Genomic DNA, 22,562 nt, shown 5'->3' with positions numbered 1-22,562 from the left:
TGTATGGAAACATTTCTTAACAATTAGAGCTACTCCAAAGTGGAATGGGATGCCTTGGGAGGTAGTGGCCACCTTCCCTCCCAGCCCCATTTAAAGGCCTTCAGTCAAAGTCACAATGATCATCTGTCAGGTATACTGGAGAGGAAAATCTTTTTTTTTTAAGTGTATTTATTTACTTTTAGTTTACAACATTCAGTCCCACAATGCCTTGGGTTCCAAATTGTCTCCTCCTCCCCACCCCCATGTCAGCATACAGTTTGATATAGGTTCTAAAAATACCTTCACATTAAACATTAGCCAAGTTGTAAAGATGAATTATAACCAATGGAATGAACAACGAGAAAGAAGAAACAAAACAAAACCAAAAAAAGGCAAAAGTAGCTTGCTTCAATCTGCATTCAGACTCTACACTTCTTTCTCTGGATGTGGATATCCCTCCCTTTCCATCATGAGTCTTTTAGAGTTGTCTTATAGCCTTACATTGCTGAGAGGAGCCCAGTCTATCAAAGTTAGTCATCACAGATATGATGTGTCTGTAATTGTGTGCAATGTTCTCCTGGTTCTGCTCTCCTCAGCATCAGTTTATGTAAGTCTCTCCAGGTTACTATGGAGTCTGTCTGCTCCTCATTGCTTATAGCACAATAGTATTCCATTACATTCATATACCACAACTTGTTCAACCATTCCCCAAATAAGGAGCATCCCCTCAGTTTCCAATTCTTTGCCACCACAAAAAGAGCTGCTATAAATATTTTTGTACCTATGGATTCTTTTCCCACTTGTATGATCTCTTTGGGATACCGCCCTTAGAAGTGGTATTGCTGGGTCAAAGGGTATTCATGGTTTTATAGCCCTTGGGGCATAGCTCCAAATTGTTTGGAGAGGAAAATCTTGCGGGGGAATGGGTTGAAATCATATAGGCTCTGAGTTCCCTTCCAACTCAGAGATTGCAATCCTGCAAAATTATGCCAGTTTGGGTGTCATCTTTATCCGACTTAGTCTCCTCAATGATGTAATAATAGGTATGTGGGGCCTTTTTCTTATCCCAAGTTGGTAAATTTGTAAAAGTCACTTGAGTATTTTATTTCAGGGTTAGCTGGTAAAGCTTAGTGGTCTTCTCCAGTTGTACGTTCAGTTTCCTAATCTGCAAAATGGTGGTGATAATAGTATCAACATTAGAAGGCTGCTATGAGGGTCAAATGAGATAACTATCTTTTGCAAGCCTTAAGGCACTATATGAAAGTCAGCTGTCATTAGTGTTCACATTTTCACCCACAAGACTGTAAGCTTTCCAAAGGCAGGGTAGGAAACTTTTCCTTCCCTTATATATGTTCTCCTGTCCCTGAATATTTGCTTCCCCAGTTCACTGATGTATTCATTTAACAACCATTTCTAAATGTACTTACTATATTTATTAAATAATGTACCTATTATATTTATTATGTACCTACTATGTATAAAGCAAGAACCAAGAGAGATACAAAAATAACTAGAGTCCCTGCCCTCGTGACACTTATGACGCATATATCAAAACCTAGTATTCTGCATCAAAAGTACAAGAAGTTTATAAGGCCCACCACTCCTGCGATGGGCGGGCACTTTGGGAGATATAGTCGTATGTATTACAGAGTTTTTGTTTTTCTTTTCTTTTTTCTCAATTGGAGGTGGCCAAGGTAGGAGAGAGATAATGCTTATTACTTGTTAAAAATATGCAAGGTCAAACAATACAGGACCCTACACTGGTAATGTGCAAAAATGTATGTCTCATTTTATACATTGAGTCCATTACCTACCTTTCTGTTAGAAGACAGGTAGCATGGATCATTATCAGTCCTTGGGCATCATGGTTGGTCATTGCATTGGTCAAAGACCTTGACTTTCAAATTTGCTAGTCTTTATAAAGCTATTTTTATTATATGAATTATCTTTCTGCTCACTTCAGTCTGCTTCAGTTCATACAAGGCTTTCCAGAAACTATCCTTTTCATCCTTTCTTACATCATAATAGCATTCCATTTCACTTATATACCACAGTCTATCTAGTCATTCCCCAATAGCTGTGTGACCCTTGGTGCCCCCTTAAGTTTCTACATCTTCACCACTACCGAAAGAGCCACTATGAATATTTTGTACTTTGGTGTCTTTTTTTTTTTCTGACCCCTTTGACTGTCATGCATAGATCAGTGACTTTGGAGCATAGTTCCAAACTACTTTTCAGAATGGTTGGAATCCAACCAATGGACCAATTCATAGCCTCACCAACAGTGCATTGATTTGCCTGTTTTCCCACAGCCCCTCCAACATTTGTCATTTTCCTTTTCTGTTAACTGCCAATCCAATGGGTATAAGGTGGATAAATGTACTTTAATTTGCAATTCTTTAATTATAGTGTTTGAAGCAGTTTTTCATATGATATTGATAGCTCAGATTTCCACCTTTGAAAACCTTATCCTCTGTCTTGTATGTTTGTTAGACAGGGACTGCCTTTGTATACCTAGCACTTAGCACAATGCCTAGAACATAGAAAGCAATTAATCAGTGTTTATTGATTGACTGACTGTATCATTTGACCATTTATCACTTGGGGTGTGATTCTTCTTATAAGTTTGAATTAGTTCCTTATACGTCTTAGAAATGAGAACCTTATCAGAAAAACTTTTAAAGTGCTTTTTTTTGTTAAGTCTTTCCTTTCTATTTTAGCTGTATTGGTTTTCTTTGTGTAAAATTATAGCCTACTAGGGGGCAGCTAGGTGGCACAGTGAATAGAGCACTGGCCCTGGAGTCAGGAGGACCTGAGTTCAAATGTGGCCTTAGACACTTAATACTTACTAGCTGTGACCTTGGGCAAGTCATTTAACCCCAATTGCCCTGCCCTCCCCCCTCCAAAAAGCAAAAATAAAAAACCAAAAACCTGCAACTTACCTTTCCAAACTCATTTCACATTACTCCTATGATGATGATAACTAACATTTGTATAGATCTCACTATGTGTAAGAGACTGTGCTGAGGGCTTTACAGGAATTATCTCATTTGGTCCTCACAACAATCCTGGAAGGGAGGAGCTTTTGTTATCCATTTCACAGATGAGGTAACTGAGGCAAACAGAAGTTACGTGACTTGCCCAGGGTCACAAAGCTAGTAAATGTCTGAGGCTGAATTTGAACTCAGGTCTTCCTGACTCCAAGCCTAGTGCTTTATCCACTGTGCCCCCCAGCTGCCCCTTCATGGGCTCTAGCCAAATTATACTATTCCCCAAACTCAGCATGCTGTAATATGCTCCTGCACCTTTGTTCAGGTTGTCCCCTATACATGAAATACACTCTTTTAATTCTTGTTTTTCAGAATCCTTTTCTTCCTTCAAAGATCAGTCCAGGTGCCTCAGCCTCCATGAAGCCTTTCCTTATCCCACATCGCTGTATCCCCAGCTAAAAGTATTCTCCCCGTCCTCACATTTTCCTAAAATATTTTTACCTGGATGTCTTCTTTGTGCCCAGTGATTGTTACCATTCAGTCATTTCAGTTGTGTCCAACTCTTCCTGACCCCGTTTGGGGTTTTCTTGGCAAACACACTGGAGTGGTTTGCCATTTCCTTCTCCAGCTCATTTTATAGATGAGGAAACTGAGGTAGACAGGTTAAGTGACTTGCCCAGGGTCATACACTTGTAAGTGTCTGAGGCCAGAGTTGAATTTAGGAAGATGAGCCTTGCTGATTCCAAGCCCAGTGTTATATACACTATGGTGCCACCCACTCACACCCCATTACCTCTAAGATCAAATATAAAATCTTCTGTCTTTCTGCGTCCTTCACAACCTGGCCCCTTCCTCCATTCTCAGTCTTCTTACACGTTACTTATTCTGATATTGCCCTTGTCCATCTGTCTATCTCCATGGTTATGTCTTAGGTTCTCTATGTGCGTAAGTTGTTTTCCTTTCATCTTGCTCCTCTGTTAGAATGTAGGGAGAGAAAAAAAAAGAATGTGAGTGTCTTGTGGTCAGGGATTGTGTTTGCCTTTCCTGGTAACCCCAAAACTTAGCATAGTGCCTAGCATTATAAATAGGTGCTTAATTGCTTGACTTCCCTTGATATGCAGTATTTAATTCCTATAATCTCCCTTTCTTCAGAGCAAGAAGGGATGTACATTTTCTCAACTGCTTTCTGTGTCCAAGCTTGTGTGATATAATCACATTCAGGCAGTAAGTATCCTCTTTAACCTTTGTTTCTTTGGAGCTTAAAGCTGGGTTTTATACACAGTAGGTGCTGAATTGTCTACTGAATTAAATTGAGTGAAGTCAACCTCAAGGATCATTCCTGTCCCAGTCTGTGAACCCCCCCTTTTAAGTGCCCATCTTTTTCCCAGATTTTATTCCAAGTTGGTATTTGCTTTTGTTCATTCCTTATCTGCTGTATATGATGTGGTTCAAGTTGGGGTGGAGGAGTTAGAAGTAAGTAAGACTTTTTATAGGTTTTAAAATTTTTATTAATAGGTATCAAATGAACGGATAGCTAGATGACACAGTGGATAGAGTGCCCAGCTTAGAATCAAGAAGATTCATCTTCCTGGGTTCAAATCTTAATTTGTTACTGAATAAATAGAACGTTCACTATACTGTGTAATCAGAAACTTGAAAGCTGTTCACAGCAGCAGTCCTCTGGAAAGCTACTTGTGCTCAGCTTTACAGTAGAGAACACAGGTCTTTCTCTCCTATAAAACATTCATTATACTTTGTTGTCACTTGCTACTTCCATTTAAAATTTTTCACTTAGAAAAAAAGAATATGTTTATGTAGTGATTCTGGGTGGGATCTGTATTTTTTTTAATTCCATTGTATTGCAACTTACCAAAAATAGAGGGGTTTTTTATGGTCTTAAAAAAAAAACAGAAAAATTTGCATGAAGTTTTCTAGTTACATAATAGGTCACAAAGGAAAAATGTTTACATCTGGTATGATCAGATGGGATTTTTTTTTTTTTGCATCTGAATGCATCTGTGGGAGGTCTGATTTTTTTTTCAAGGAAAAGAGTAGGGAACTGGCCTTTTTGCTTCTTCTGGGAGGAAACAGCTATGAAACAGACAGAAGTCTTAAACACCTCAAATCTTATAGTTCTTCAAAGCATTCATCCTTGAATGTCAAACTATAGTATTTTTTCTCTTTTCTCCCTACATGTAAGAACACTTGCCTGTCTCATTAGAGAAAGGTCACACTGAGAAAAATGTTTATATTGGACAGTGTCAGCTAGGTCACCTGTCACAGCCTCCATGGGTGACAAAGAGGAAAGGTGTCCAGAGTGTCCTCCTGAAGGAGCCCCTCTCCCTGGACCAAAATCCTCTTCAGCTGCTCTCCTATTCAGGTTTGGAGCTAAGCTCCAAAGGATTTTTAGAGCACCTAGTATGTGTCCGTCGCTGAACCCGATGCTGTAATTTTCTTTTTTGCTTTTAGAATAGTATTTCTCTTCGCCACGAAAAGAATCTAGGCACACTACAGGACTGTAGGGATATTCCCATATATACATTTTCCTAAGAGTAGCCTTTATTTTTTTTTTTGGCAAGTTCTTTGTGATTTCAAGATCTGTTGTGTTTTTAGAATATTATGTATATATGAAAGACAAGTTTTGTTTATTTTTCAAATACTATACTCACTACCTTACACATACTAAGGAAGTAATATTTATATTAATGAAAACTATATATATAAATTTTCTTTTAATAACATGACATTTGAAATGTCACAGCAAACCTAGTGAATTTGCCATACACTGGCAGGGGGAGGGGGGAGCAGGGAATGACACCCTCTTTGAGAACCATTGCTGTAAAAGACACTTAAAGTCATTCACTACTCTAATTTCTTCAACATGAGTACTTCCTTCACCAAAGCTTGTGCACGCACATACACACACACACACACACACACAGTAATAATCTTTTTAAAAGATGCTATGGCCAAACATTTTTTTTTATCACTCTTTAGCCTGTCCAATGCCTCTCCAAACTTAGCTACGTTGCTCCTGGGACCATAGACATTAGAGCCTATCACTGAGCCATTCTTGAACTCCACTGACATAGCCCTTTGAGAATCTAGATGTCACAAGGTAGCATTATAGTAGGACTTTATTGGAAGACTATGGAGCCTTCTGTTAAATGTGAAGTCATATTGTATGATTTGTACCCAGTCCTTAAGGAACTTAGCATTGAATGGGAAAACAAGATTAGTGCAGAAAATGTTTGGAAAACAGGACAAGACAGAATATAATTGAAAGCCAAGTGAGTGTCCCAAAGGATATGGGTTTTTTTTTAATAATTTTTTTTTTCTTTTTTAGAGGGGGGAAGGCAGGACAGTTGGAGTTAAGTGACTTGCCCAAGGTTACACAGCTAGTAAGTGTTAAGTGTCTGAGGTTGTATTTGAACTCAGATCCTCCTGACTCCAGGGCTGGTGCTCTATTCATTGTGCCACCTAGCACCCCCAAATGATATGTTTAGAGAAAGGAGGACAGGAATAGTTAAGTAGATCAATGGAAGAAGTGGATTTTCCACTAGGCTTTGTAGGATAGATAGCATGCAGATAGGCTGAGAGCAGGAGGGAGGAATCCCAAAGGGGAAATGGGAAATAAAGGCACAGAAATTAATATGGTGCATATGAGTGACTGAGAACATTGTTGTGCTAAAGGAGAGGTTCTTGACCTAGCATCCACAGACTTTTAAGAGACTCTTAAATAGACTTCAGGGGTAAGAAGTGCTGAAGGAGTCGTGAGAGGAGAAAGTTTAAGAAACCCTGGAGTAGAGGATGGGGACCTTTTGTTGCTGGTTTAGATTAGGAATTTATAGTGTGGTCTTCTATAGTTGAATCTTAGAGAGTGTTGGGTTTTTGGTTTTGGTGACAGCGGCCTCTTTGTTCCTGTTTCCTGTTTGTTTATTCTCTATTTCATTTGGTCCTATTTTCCAGGGCTCTATAGGTTTGTCAAGAGCAAAGAGTTCTTATCCTGGGATCTATAAACTTGTTTTTCAATTGATAACTGTAATCCTATGAACTTTATTTTATGTGTTTAAAAACATTCTTCTGAGAAGCCATCCATAGACATCAGACAGCCCAAGGGGTCCATGGCACAAAAACAGTGAAGATCCCCAGGTCTCCAGGGCTTGGCTAGAACTTTTTACATTGCTGTCTTTGCTGGAAGTACCCACCTCTATGATTAAGACTTCTCTTTTATGCAGCATTTTAAGGTTTGCAAAGTACTGTCTCCACTGCATCCATGTACTTTTCTCCTCCCACGTGGTAATATTTAATATATTTGAGGACATTTATCCTATCAGTGACATATTTGTGTAATGCTTTCCTTCTTACATGTCTGAGGGAGACAAGGCAAGTACAATCATTCCCATTTTGCAGATGAGAAAACTGAGGCTCCCCTAGGTTAAATGACTTGCCCAAGATCACACAACCTATAAATGTCAAAAATAGGAGTTGAGCTCAGGTCTTCTAACTCTACACCAGTGTTCTTTCTGGTAACACTTCTGTTAACATGCCTTTTCTTGTATTCCCTCATAGTACTTAGCTTTGTACAAGTCCAGTGAGTAACTGTTGAATAAATTAATTCAGTCTCCATTCATTCATGCAGTGGGCCTGGAGTCAGGAAGTCCTGAGTTCAAATCTTGTCTCATCAGAATTCTCTGTGTGACTCTGGGCAAATCATTTAACCTCTGGTTTGCCTTAATCCACTAGAAAAGGAAAGGGCAAACCTCTAATATCTTTGCCCAGAAAACCCCCATGGACAGGACAGTATGCTATCCATGGGGTCACGAAGAGTTGGACATGACTGAACAAAAAAAAATGTTCAAAGCACTAATCTTGTTGCCAGGAACACAAAAATGAAAATAACACAGTCTCTGCCCTCAGAGTGCCCAAGGAGACCAGGGTGGTTTGGGCTAGAATTGCTCCAGACTGTGCCCTAGAAAACCATCTTAATCACTAACACACAGATGAAAAAGGAGTGAGGACACTAAGGAGGAGAGAAGAAAAAGAATTATTTCCTTCAGTCGATATTTTAGGAAGACTACATGTGGCATTTCCTTCTATGAAATTGTAAATTCTTCAAAGGCAGGAACTGTGTCTCAGCACACTGGAAAGGGAGTTTCTTCATCTGGAAGTTCCCTACACCATTGTGACTCCCAGTCCCTGTTTCCCTATCCCAGTGCCTTGCACATAGTAGGTGCTTTCTGAATGTTTGTTGAACTAAATCCATTGCTGCTGAATGGATTAGAGTGGGGAAAAACTGGAGCCAGAGAGACCAGTTAGGAGATCTGCTCTGTCCTCCTGCCTGCCTTATTCCTGTTAACAGTGCCATCATCTCCCCACCATTACCTCTTAACCCTTCTATTCCTCAGCCCCATACTGCATTTTGTCAGGCTCCTTCAATTCTGCCTCATTCTACTTGAAATAGAGCTCAAGCCCTCACCAAGCAGGATGGTGAACTTAGAGCAAAAGCACCTGCATTGGAATCCATATCTCTGGGTCTCAGTTTCCCCATCTATGCAAGCGAAGAGGTTGGACTGGGTCGTTTGAGGTTTCTTTCATCTCCTACTTTCCAGTCCTATGATTGGCTCTTGCCTGGATTATTACTTAAAACAGCCTTCTGGGGTGGCTAGGTGGCACAATGAATAGAGCACTGGCCCTGGAGTCAGGAGGACCTGAATTCAAATCCAGCCTCAGACATTTAACATTTACTAGTCATGTGACCTTGAGCAAGTCACTTAGCCCCAACTATCCTGCCTTCTCTCCAGCCTCCTAACTACTCACCTTGTCTTGGTCTCTACACCTTCCAGCCCACCCCACTCTGATGCTGCTGGTCATCTTCCTTGTTCCTAGCTACCAGAGGCCAGGAAGCACTCTTTTTTTTTTTTTCTTAACTACCCACTCCCCCGAATGCTAGCATTATGACCGGGCACATCATCGGTATGGAATAGACATTTCCCAGATTCCCAGAACTGGAAGGATCCTTAGAGATCATCAAGTAACTAGATTCTTTGCCAGCCTCCTCATTTTCTGAGATCCAGAAAAGTGGAATGAATTGCCCCACGTCGTATGGCAAGTAACTGAGAGCTAGGACTCAATTCCGGGCCTTCTCAGTCCAGGCTCCAGGTGGTTTCTATGACAGCACACTTCCCGCTGGACAAGGACAGCTCTCTGCAAGAGGGTGAAGTTGGCAGTGTTTGTCTTTGGAGCCTCTGGCATCTTCCCTCCCCCAACCATCATCCTTAAGCAACAGGTTATAGCAGATGGAGTGATGAGAATGCAGGCGAGTAAAACTGAATGGGGGCCCCTCCAAGAGGGACACTTTATTTTACGAAGGAACAAAGTCTGAAGCCAAAGAAATGAAATTTTTATGGTGGAATTCCAGGCATCAGCAGACCAAAGGAAGGAGTTATTTGAGGGCAGTTGCCTTCCCCAGCCACATCCAAAGCCAGTCCTGTTTACTGATCGTCCACAGTTTTGCTGTGAGGCTACCTTTCCCTCTGTGCTTGAGAGGAAATATAGCCTAGTGGATAGAATGCTAGGCATACAGAGTCAGAACAGACTTGGATTCAGGTCCTGCATCAAACACTCACTGTGTAACCACAGACTGGTAGTTCACTTTGTCCCTCAGCCTCAACCTCCTCATCAGTAAAATGGGGATATGAATACCCGAAGGGCCTCCCCTCACAGAGCTGTTGTGAGGCTCAGATGGGATGATATGTATAAAGCCTTAGGTATTATTCTTGTGCTGCTGGGCGAGGTCACCCTCACCCAGCTTATCACATAGTTCTTCCCTCTCCACTTACCTGACCCCAGGAACACCTTCTCCATTGCGCTATTATTAATCCCCCGGCTTGTTAGAAAGGGCCGGGCCTCGTGCACTAAATTCTGACTTTCCTCCTGAACATCTCTGCTCACTTCCTCTAGGCTGCTGGTGACAGGGTTCACAAGCCTGAGGCCATTCTAACACTGGGTGTGAGATGAAAATCCTACTCAACTCAAAAGTTCCTCTACATGTGCCCTAGTCATTTCTAGTTTGGAAATTGGTGGTGAGCAGATGTGTTTGCTGGCAGGGGGTGACAGTGAATGGATGGGGCCTGGGTCCTTTTATGTCCCAACAGAAATGAGATGCTGAGAGATTATCTTTGTGTGCAGCCTGGGTTGGATATGGATCTGTTGTCCATGTGGGTCCCCAAATGGAGGCTCCTTTCCATTTGAGAGAAAGCATTTGTGTACTGGAAAAGGTTTGGACTTGGGGGCTTTTACCACTTGTGTGACCTTGGACACATTAGAATAGCTTCCAGGTAATAACACTTTTCCCCCAGACACTGCCCCCCCTCACTTATTCTGCCTTCCCAGCCCCCCATCCCAAAGCAAAATTGTGGTCTTTGAAGTTGTCTTTTAACATCTTCTCCTCCCTTCCCTAAATACCCAGTGGCCTTATGCTGGCTGGCTGGGGCCCTCTTATTAGGGAGGGATGGTGTATGATTAACTCATTCATTCTAAGATGCCTTTGTTACCTCTGGGGGAAGGGTTTACTCTGAAAGAGTATGGGAAGAGGCAATCTAAAGAATTAATTCTTAATGGCACCCATATATGATTCTGGGGGAGGCTGAGGCTGGTGGAGCACCTGAATTCAGAAGTTCTAAACTACAGTAGGCCAAAGCTGATCAGGGGTCTGCACTAAGTCTAATATGGTGATCCCCCAGGAGCTATCACGATGCCTAAGGAGAAGCAAACTAGCCCAAGCAAGAAAAACAGAGCAAGTCAAAGCTTCCATGCTGATCAGTAGTGGGATTGGGCCATGAGTGGCCACTGCATTTTCAGCCTGGGTCAAGTTAATTCTACCTTAATGGTAGAATTTAGGCACTGGTAATGGGGGAGATTCTTTGGGGTGATTAGAGAGCTTTCTAGTACCTGGCAAATCAGACTGAATAGACAGCCGTCCAGTCTGCCTGCACATAAGGGCCAGCCCTATACAATGTTAAGACTAAGCTGTGTGATTATGTTGTGAGTTACACTGTTTCTCTCTTTTTAATGGGAATTCCTTCTAACTGCGCATATAGCAGGATTCCAAGGTGAGTCATCATCTTTGCTCATATTTATGTAACATTTTAAATTTACATAGTCCTTTCCTCATAACAGCCCCAGGAGGTAGGTAATACAAGTATTATTATCAACGTTTCCTAGGTGGGGCTGGGGCTGGAGTGGGGAGGAGAACTGAGCCTTCAGGAGTTGAGATGACTTGTTCATGGTCACACTTAGATCAGCCCAGCTCATATCTCCCTTCTAACCTTTAAATACCACAAATGCCTATTGGTAGTTGCTTGGGTGCCTTTGTCTCCTCTAGTCCCCGAGCAGCCCTAATGGACGATGCTTGTTTTTTGTCTCTTTAGAGTTTGCCTTCTGCTTGGTCGATGCCTCGATGGCCCTGGACTTGGCTGTGGCCTTGCTGTGTGAGCTGCTCCCTCAGTGGGACCCTCTGGCTACAGGACTCCCAATCCTCCTGGAATGGCTCCTGGGGGAAGATGATATCAGGAAGCGTATGGACAACGCGCCTCAGGTAATACAGGCATCTCAGCAACGCTGGGCTCTCTGAAGTCTTGGTAATGGAAACACTGGGACTAGGAGCTTCCCCAGGGCCAGCTTAGCCCATGAAAGTCTCCTTTTACTGGGGAGAAGGACCAAGTTCAGGGTCAACTGCACTGTCTGTTAATGCTGTATTGTTGGGGTATTTCCTCATAAACTAAGGGATCAATTAGGATCTAAACTAGCTCTAGTTTAGGGTTTTTTTTGTTGTTGTTCTTTTAGTCTTGTCAACTTTCTTGTACTTGAAGCCCTCCAGAGTACTAGCTAAGTTAGAGAGAACTCTTTATTACTGGTGAGTTGGAGTTGTTCTTCAGTCATGTTTGAATCTTCATGATCCCATTTGGGCTTTTCTTGGCAAAGATCGTGGAGTGGTTTGCCATTCCTTCTCCAGCTCATTTTACAGAGGAGGAAACTGAGGCAAACAGGGTTAAGTGACTTGTCCAAGGTCACACAGCTAGTATGTCACACAGCCACATTTGAACTCAGGTCTTCTCACTCTGGGCCTGGTGCTCTACCCACTGTACTGCTTTTCCACTACCTGCTTAATTACTGTAGTTTACACTTGTCCTGAGATCCCCCCAGGTTCATCTTCTTCTATATAATAAGAGGCTTGCACTTGATAGCCGCTAAAATCTCTTCCAGCTGTCAGTTAATGATCCTATGATGTTAGGGACCCCAGTCACCATGGCCATTTCTAGGGCAGGACAGGGAGGGAGGGAAGGAAAAAAAGAAACTTACATGGTAACTTTATTATATATTTAAAAGGAATAGTGAGTTATACATAGTAGATTTGTAGTTTTATATGCAGCCATCTTTTTAAAAATTGTACTATGTTACGGAAATGCTTGTTTTATTCCATAAATTAGAAGTAAAATAAAAATTAAAGAAAATTTAAATGATCCTGTGATGTTATAGACCCCAGCCACCCAATAATAGCCATCCCTGGGGGAGAGGGGGAGAAGGGAAGGGGAAAAAGGGAAAAAAAATAAATTTACCCAATAACTTTATTATATATTTTTTTTATTATATATTTAAAAGGAATAGAAAGTTATACATAATAGATTTGCAGTTTCATGTACAATCATCTCTTTTATTATACTGTGTTATAAAAATCCTTTTTTTATTCCATAAATTTAAAATGAAATAAATTTTTTAAAATGTCTTTAATGACCCTATGATGAGGAAGCATTTCAGAATTATCCATATTTGCACATTTCTTCCAAACTACCTTGGGTTATAGATTCATTGGCTGAGAGCTGGAAGGGATCTTCTTATCTGGCCTCCTTCTTTTCACAGATATGAAAACTGAGCACCAGAATGGTTCAGTGACTTTCCCAAGGTCACATGGGTGGTAAGGGGTTAGAGTTGGTATTCAAGCTCAACTTCCCCTGATCCCACAGCCCATGTTCTTCTTCCCCTCGGCCTGACTGCTGCATCAGTAACCTGCCCTGGTCCCCACCTGGGATTAATAAATGGCCAATGTATTCCCTCAGTAGGTAGGAAACCCAAGACACAGAGAAGCAAGTCACAGCCAACCAAAGAAATAAGAGCTAGGATCAGATTCACCAGTATAACTGAGCCCCCTCAGCCTCCCAGAAGTGCCTGTCCCAGCAGCAGTCTGAGTTGTACAGTACCAGAAACAGGACAGAGCGTGATGGAGAAACCCTACAAGGTCACAGCATTATGGGAATTTGGTTCCCAACAACGGACACACTTGTGTCTCATCTTTGATACGGCTTTTGCTATTTGAGTCATTGCTAAGACCGTTCCCTCTTTTCTCCTCCTATCTCCATTTTAAAAATCTTCCAGGTTGAGGCCTACTCACATGCTGAAGTCTACTTGTCATGTAATCATCATATTTGATCATTTAAAAAGTAATAATCATTAGCATTTATTGACAACTTTAAAGTTTGCACAGCTCTTTACAAATATATTATCTCCTTTGATCCTCACAACCACTCTAGGGAGAGGCAAACAGAGGTCAAGTGATTGGCCCAGGGTCACAAAGTCCATTCTTCCTGGCGCTGCCCACTGCACCATCTATCCACCTCAGCTGCTCTAAATAGCACCACATGGCAACAGGCCTCTATCGCATACTTTTTTTTTTTTAACTGAAGGTCACTGACTTTAAAAGAAACAAAAAATTTTCCCTGTAATGGAAAAGAATAGTTATCTTTTTAAAGTAGTCTTCGGGGCAGCTGGGTGGTGCAGTGAATAGAGCACCAGCCCTGGAGTCAGGAGGACCTGAGTTCAAATGTGACCTCAGACACTTAACACAAAAAAACTAGCTGTGTGACCTTGGGCAAGTCACTTAACCCCAATGGCCCTGCCTTCTCCCCTTCAAAAAGCAAAAAGAAAAAAGTCACCTTCAAGGTTGGAAGTCATGCGTGTACCCTTTCAAAGACAAGCTAGGAACAGGCATTCTGTCAGGGGAGGGGCCTGCTGGATGTCAGAAGAGGAAGAAGGGAATACTACTGTGCTATAAGAAATGAGGAGCAAAAGGACTTTATAATAACCTGAAGAGACCTATATAAACTGATGCTGAGTGAGGGGAGCAGAACCAGGAGAACATTGTACACAATTACAGACACATCATATCTGTGACGACCAACTTTGATAGACTGGGCTCCTCTCAGCAATGCAAGGTTATAGGACAACTCCAAAGGACTCATGATGGAGAGGGCCGTCCACATCCAGAGAAAGAACTGCAGTGTCTGAATGCGGATGGAAGCAGCTACTTGCTCTCTTTCTCATTTCATTTTGTTTCTTCTTCCATGCTGTTCATTCCATTGGTTATAATTCTTCTTTACAACTTGACTAATGTTTAATGAGAAGATATTATGTAGAACCTATATTGGATTGCATGCTGCCATGGAAGGGGGGGGGGGACAAAAGGGAGGGAGAGAAAATTTGGAATTCAAAAACTTGTGGGACTGAACGTTGCAAACTAAATGTAAATAATTTAAAAAAAAAGAAGAGGAAGGAGTTGGAGAGAATGATTCAAAGAGGGTGAATCAGGTGAATCTTAGTAATAACAATAAAAGCTTATTTCTGAAGTACTAGAAGATTCACAAGGCATTTTCCTCATGTAAGTAGTAATAATTTTGTTACTACTGTTCTAGAGAAAGCTGGTAGATATGATGGCTGAGCCATTAGTGACATTTGAAAGACCCTAAAGAATAAGAAAAATGCCCCAAGATTGGAGGACAAGTCTCATTTTTCAAAAAAGGGAAGAAGGTGCAAACTATAGGCCAGTGAGCTTAATTTGGAGTCCAGAAAAAAAACATTTTTAAAAAAAGGCATTTTATTTTTTCCAATTACATGTAAAGATAATTCTTAACATTCATTTTTTATAAAATTTTGAGTTCCAAATTTTCTCCCTTTTTTCCATCCCTCCTCCCTAAAACAGGAAGCAATTTGATATAGGCTATATATGTGCAGTCATGTAAAACATATTTCCATATTAATCGTATTTTGAAAGAGGAAAAAGAACAAAAAGGAAAAAAAAACATGAAAAATAATTCAAAAAGTGAAAATAGTATGCCTCAATCTGGATTCAGGCTCCATCTCTTCTTTCTCTGGATGTGGATAGCATTTCTCCTTAAAAGTCTTGGAATTGTCTTGGATCATCATATTGCTGAGAAGAGCTAAGTCAATCATAGTTGCTCATCACACAGTGTTACTATTACTGTGTACAATGTTCTCTTGGTTCTGCTCACTTCACTTTGCATCAGTTCATGTAAGTCTCTCTAGGTTTCTCTGAAATCTGCCTCCTTGTCATTTCTTATTAGCACAATAGTCTTCCATTAAATTCATGTACCACAGCTTGTTTAGCCATTCCCCAACTGATGGATATCCCCTCAATTTCCAATCCTTTGTCACCACAAGAAAAGATCTGCTATAAATATTTTGTACATGTGGGTACTTCTCTCTTTGTTCTGATCTTTTTGGGATACTTATCTAGCAGCGGTATTGCTGGATCAAAGGATGTGGCACAGTTTTATAGCCCTTTGGGCATAGTTCCAAATTTCTCTTCATAATGGTAGAATTAGTTCACAATTCCACCAAGAGTGCATTCGTCTCCCAATTTTTCCACATCCTCTCCAACATTTATCATTTTCCTCTTCTGTCGTATTAGCCAATCCGATAGGTATGGGGTGGTACCTCAGAGTTGTTTTAATTTGCATTTCTCTAATCAATACTGTTTTAGAGCACTATATGACTATAGATAGCTTTGATTTCTTCATCTGAAAACTGCCTGTTCATATTCTTTGACTTGTATTCATATAAATTTGACTCAGTTCTCCTGAGAAAATTGTAAAATGCAGTATTACCTGGTTATTTTGTGCACATCTATAAAAGGAACCAGGGGCCACCAAGAGCAAGCATAGCCTCATCCAAAGCGCGTCATGCCAAACTGATGTGCTTCCTATATCAAGAAGATGCTGCTCATATAGATCACTGCCAAACGTTTGACAAAAGGTTCTTATGCTGTCTTTGTAGACGAGGGCAAGACACATGGGCCAGGTGACAGTATATTCAGAACTGGCTGGATGACCAGACTCTAAGAGCAGTTGATCATTACTGGCTCACAGGATCATATAAAAAGAGAAGGGGAAACCTGAGATTCATCTAGTTCAGCTCCTTCATTTTACAAACAAGGAAACTGAGGCTCATATAGGTTAAATGATTTGCCCAGGGTCATAGAGCTAATAAGTGTAAAAGGTAGAACTTGGAAGTAGGTCTCTAGTGAAGATCCCCAGACTGATTTAAATATTGTGTACTATTTAATTTTTTTTTTTACCAAATCTGTGATTTTTTTGGTATGGGAAACATCCAGTAAAGAAATTCCCTCTGCCAATTCAGATCATCATCTCCCAGAGAATTCCTTGAAGCACTGAGAGGTTGAGTGAGTTACCTAGGATCACACAGCCAGTATGTCAGGACTTGGACCCTGGTCTCCCTGACTCTGAAACCCACTCACTATCCACTACACCACACTTCCTCTCATGCTGTGAAGCACTGTAGTCAGTGACTTAGATGAAGGCTTTTGTGGCATAATCATCAAATTTTCCAGGGACACAAAGCGGGGAGGATTAGCTTACACATTGAGTGACACCGCCAGGATCTAAAAAGGAGTCGAAAGGTTAGGATGATGAGTCAAATCTAATCAGACGAAATTCACCTCAGTGATCTTAGCTCACTGATGCGGCTAATCCTTCTGAACATGCAGATCACCCCCTTTTTTGCACTTTCTCATCCATCCTGTGTGACTATTGTCCATGGGCTCCTGTGAATCCTCCGCTGGGAGGGAATGTGCTTTCTCTCTAGTGTCTCAGCATTCCAAGGACACCGGCGTAGGCTGTGAGCTGTCCACTGGGGATCCCTCTCCTTTCTGAAGTCTGACTTCTTTGCTCCAAGGCTGAAGCTTTCATGCAAGCCTTCATTGTTATATGCCTTTTCACATACATAGATAGAGAAGAAAGACAGAAAGATCAGACAGAATGACAGATATTCAAACAAGAAAGACAAGATAGACAAGACAGATAAATAGACAGGACAGACAGATTGACAGATAAATATTCAAACAAGATAGGACAGATAGACAGACAGACAAGATAGACCAGAGTGACAGATAAATAGACAAGACAGACAGAACAGATAAATGATAGACCAGAAAGACTGCTAAATAGATAGAAAGGATAGACAGGACACACAGAACATTTACTAAGTTTACTGTGTCAGGCAGGAACTTTGCTAAGAGCCAGGAATACTGATACAATCAAGCCATACAGTTGCTAGCCTGAAAGAGTTTACATTCTAAGAGGGAAAGGCTACATACGGGGTGTTGGGAAGGCAGCATGGGTGAGGCAGAGAAATGTCATGAAGACTTGGGCCCCAGCAGGAAAAAGTGAGAGCTCATCTGTCAGAAAAAAAGGGGACCCAAGGACAAAGTCCAAGTTTCTAGAGGGAGGGAAATAAGGCAGCTGTGTGATGTAGTGGATAGAATACTGACCTGAAAGACCTGAGTTAGAGTCCTGCCTCAGGCACTTACTGGCTATGTGACTCTGCGCATGTCCCTTAACTTCTCAGACTTAGTTTCCTTATCTGTAAAATGGGGATAATATGGGGATAATAACCTATGTCCCAGAGGTGAGGATCAAATGAGATACCATTTGTAAAGCATTTTGCAAACCTTAAAGTGCTCGAAAAATACTAGCTGCTGCTGCTGCTGTCGTTAGATAAGGATGGAGGGCTGAGAAAAGAAGGCATGGTGTGGAGGCCTTCCACACAACCTGTCCTTGTACTTTGAGTGACCCACAATTTTCATCCTCAAGACTGCGGTATTCCATGACTCACAGCCTCCCTGGAAGAATATTGCTTTTAAAACCTTGGGCTTTGTTTCAGGCAGAAACTTGAGGTCATTAAAAACATTGGACATTTTCTTTTTTACTATGAATTTAACAAACACGAACATTTCAGTGTGGAAAGAACAAAAAAAAAAAAGACTGCATATGAAACCACAACTATCTGGTACATTTTTTAAACAGTATATCAAATTTAACATGATAGCACCAACAGTGCCCTGCTTGTCTGTGTCCCCAACTGAACTTCCTCCTGTTCTCCTCCATTTTTAAAATATTTCATTGACTCTCTTTTTCCTTCCTTTGCTCCTCCCCCAACTCTCCCTCAACCTCCCTCCCCAGATCTCTCCCTTGTATAAGCACAGTAAAGCACAACATCTTCACACGTTAGCCTTTTCTGAAAATGTGTGCTCTTATCACACCTCTAATCTATATCACCTCTCTACCAAGAGCTAGGAAGCATGATTCATTATGGCCTTCTGAAGTCAAAACTGGTCATTGATCAGGGCTCTGAAATCTTTCAGTTGTTTTCCTTTATATTATTATCATCATTGTGTAAATTGTTCTCCTGTCCTGTTCATTTCACTCTAGATCAGTTCATAAAAGTCTTACCAGGTTTCTTTGAATCTGTTCCTTTCATCATTTCTTACAGCATAATAATATTCCATTATATTAACGTACTTTTATGTGTTCAGTCATTCTCTGGTTGATGGGCACCCACTTATTTCTGGTTCTTTGTTACAACAAAAGCTGCTTCCATAAACATTTTTGTTCATATAGGTCCTTCCCCTCTATCTATGATCCTTTCAGAGAATGTGCCTTGTGGTTGTGTTGCTGGACCAAAGGTATGCATACTCTACATTTTCCCCATTCAATTCTGGGCCCAAATCATTGCCCATCTGAAGAAACTGACAGGTCAGGCTATTATCTGGCCTATCCATTTCAAGTCATAGTCTGGACTGTGAGCATTCATCATCCACTTGGTTTTTCCAATGTGGATAGTGAGGCCAAACATTTTTTAAGTGATCATAGGTCTCATTTAAAAGGTCCTGCATTGTTATACAAGTTATCCACAAACAGCAGCAATAGTGGACCTAACCATTGGTAGGAAATGTCTCTTCCATTTGGAGCCCAAATTGAACATTCTTCATGAGAATTATAACCAACTTTGTCAAGCATATGTTTTATTACTTGCTTAATTATCAGTTAATAATCAGAGTATCTTCTAACATTATTCCTTCCTTTACATCTTGCAAAGAATCTTGTATATGTACATGGAAGACATCTGGTCAGAGGATCTCCTTTAAGGAGGGACTTTATTCTACAGAAACAAATGCCGTTTCTGTAGTCAAGAAATGTTACATACAATGGGATCTTGTATTCTCTACACATTTAACTATCTGTAACTAAAGATGTCGTCTACTATAGAATATTGTTTGTGAAACTCTGACTATTCCTACCACATATCTTCATCAAGGACAATTTTAATACTTATGTCTTATAAAAACTGTAGAAACAGAAAAGTAGGCATAGGGGCAAGTAGTTATTGGTTTTTACTTAGGTGACTTGTTGTTGTTATGATAAGGACTGTGATTGTTGTTGTGTTTTATAGGTTGCCATGATCAAAGAATTCATTAACTAATAGCCAGCTTCTTTGGAGGGGCCAAAGGTGGGGGATGGGAACAGATATTTATTAAGCACCCACTATGTACCAGGCACTATGCTACAGGCATTACAAATAATATCTCATAACAAGTCTCTCTGTACTCAGCTTGGCTGGTCTTTAGAGAGCAGGCAGAGGCTTTTGCTGGGATCAGATCCTAAGTCTTTCTAGCTTAATATGTCCTTCCAGAGGTTTGCATTATATTGACACTGTCTTCAGGAACCCAGAATCAACCATGATGCCATGAGGAAAGACTTGAGTATATATACATTTTGTGGGGAAGATGAAGTTTGTTTTTGTCCTTTTGATTTTTTTTTTAAATTGTGAACTTCAAATAAGAAAAGCATTTCCATATACAAAGTAGAACCAAAAAAAGAGGACCATATATGAAGCCACAAATCTGTATTTTGAGCTTTTTTTCTCTGTAAGCATATAATAAATTTATTGTTATCTCCAAAGCTGCCCAGTTTGTCTGTGGTTTCCTACTGACCTTCTTTCTGTTCTCTTCTAAGCATTTAAAAAAAATGCTTCAGTGACTCGTTTCTTGCCTTTTTTTCCAGTTTGATAACCCCATCATTACTCTCCTCTTCCCACTTAAAATGAAAAAATAACATAAAATCCCCGTATCACATATGCATAGTTAAACAAAACAAATACCTACTTTGGCCATGTCCAGAAAAAAAAGTATGCTTTATTCTGCACTTTGTCTTATCTACCATCACAGTATTTCTAGTGTATAAATATCCCTTTTTTTCCACTCACACAACCAACACCCTGGTGTAGGCTCTAATCACCTTATACTGGGATTACTGCAATAGCATGCATGTGTGTGTACACACACATATAAAATCATATATACACATACATATATACATACACACACACACTTTTTGTGTGTGTCAACTTTTCATGACCCCATTTGGGGTTTTCTTAGCAAAGGTACTAGAGTGGTTTATCATTTCCTTCTCCAGCTCATTTTTTTCTTGTGATTACATTTTTTTAGTTTTAGTTTTCAACATTCAATTCCACGAGATTTTGAGTTATAATTTTTTCTCCCTGTTTTTCCCTTACCCCCCACCCCAAAATAGTACTAGCCTACTGAATACCCCTTCCCCCAAACTGTTCTCTCTTATATCCTCCCCCATCACCTCCCTAACTTTCTAGTAGGGCAAGATGGATTTCTATACTCCTGTGCCTGTATATCTTTTATATACACACAGACACACACACACACACATACACACATTTGTTTTTAAAACTTTCAGTTTCGGATTTTTTTCCCTTCTTCCCTCCTCACCCACCCCCACTGGGAAGATAAGCAATTCAATATAGGCTGTACATATGTAGTTACACAAAACATTTCCATAGTGGATATATTGTGAAAGACTATATTTCTCTCCATCCTATCCCACCCCCTACTTATTCTATTTTCTCCTTTGGCCCTATCTTTTTTATTTTTTTGACCCTATCTCTTTTCAAAAGTGTTTTCTTCTAACTAGCCTCTCCCCCAATCTGCCCTCTCTTCTGTCATCCCCTCTCTTATCCCCTTCCCCCCTACTTTCCTGTAGGGTAAGATACCCAATTGAGTGTGTATGTTATTCCCTCCTTAAGCCAAATTCAATGAGAGTAAGGTTGTCCCATTCCCTTTTACCTTCCTGCTATTCCCCACCATTGTAAAAGTTTTCTCTTGCCTCTTCTATATGAGAGAATTAACCCTAATCTATCTCTCCCTTTTTCCTTCTCCCAATATATTCCTCTCTCACCTCTTAATTTTGTTTTTTAGATATCAACTAATCCTGTGCCCTCTGTCTATATATACATGTATATACATATGCACACCCTCACATATATATATTTATACACACCTACACCTTCCTATATATACATATATATAAATGTATGATTATATATACTTATATATTCCCTTCAACTGGCTTCATACTGAAAAAAGTCTTGAGAGTTACAATTATCATTTTCCCATGTAGGAATGTAAATAGTTCAACTTTAATAAGTTCCTTATGATTTCTTTTCCCTGTTTACTTTCTCATGCTTCTCTTGCTTCTTATATTTGAAAGTCAAATTTTCTGTTCAGCTCTGGTTTTTTTACATCAAGAATGCTTGAAAATCCTCTATTTCATTGAATGACCATATTTTCCCCTGTAGCATTATACTCAGTTTTGCTGGGTAGGTGATTCTTGGTTTTAATCCTAGCTCCTTTGACCTCTGGAATATCATATTCCAAGCCCTTCAATCCCTTAGTGTAGAAGCTGCTAGATCTTGTGTTATCTTGATTGTGTTTCCATAATACTCAAATCGTTTCTTTCTGTTTGCTTGCAGTATTTTCTCCTTGACCTGGGAACTCTAGAATTTGGCTATAATATTCCTGGGAGTTTTCTTTTGGGGATCTTTTTGAAGAGGTAATCAGTGAATTCTTTCAATTTCTATTTTTCCCTCTGTTTCTAGAATATTGAGGCAATTTTGCTTGATAATTTTTTTAAAGATAGTGTCTAGGCTCTTTTTTTTTTTTTTTGATCAGGTAGTCCAGTAATTTTTAGATTCTCTCTCCTGGATCTGTTTTCCAGGTCAGTGGTTTTTCCAATGCAATATTTCACATTGCCTTCTATTCTTTCATTTGCATGAATTTGTTTTATAGTACCTTGATTTCTCATAAAGGCATTAGCTTCCATTTGCTCCAGTCTAATTTTGAAGGAATTATTCTCTTCAGTGAGTTTTTGAAATTCCTTTTCCATCTGGCAAATTTGTCTTTTTAAGGCATTCTTCTCATTGGCTTTTTGGGCCTCTTTTGCCATTTGAGTGAGTCAATTTTTTTTTTTTTGCTCTGTGGAGGGCAATTGGGGTTAAGTGACTTGCCCAAGGTCACACGGCTAGGGGGGTGTGTGTGTGTGTGTGTGTGTGTGTGTGTGTGTGTGTGTGTGTGTG

General features: G+C 40.3%; 1 protein-coding gene across 1 annotated transcript in view; it reads left to right on the top strand.

Annotated features, from left to right (window-relative positions):
- THADA (THADA armadillo repeat containing) overlaps positions 1-22,562 on the top strand; it is a 460,437-nt gene that overhangs the window by 428,933 nt on the left and 8,942 nt on the right. The window contains exon 37 of the mRNA XM_069071596.1: positions 11,402-11,568. Within this exon, the coding sequence (XP_068927697.1) occupies positions 11,402-11,568 (167 nt within the window). The remainder of the gene's footprint in view (positions 1-11,401; positions 11,569-22,562) is intronic.

This window comes from Petaurus breviceps, unplaced genomic scaffold, assembly GCF_028583685.1.
Source record: "Petaurus breviceps papuanus isolate PSGF00001 unplaced genomic scaffold, PetGlider_PUasm1.0 90842, whole genome shotgun sequence".
Lineage (NCBI taxonomy): Eukaryota > Metazoa > Chordata > Mammalia > Diprotodontia > Petauridae > Petaurus > Petaurus breviceps.
This window is presented reverse-complemented; position numbering and strand designations above follow the sequence as displayed.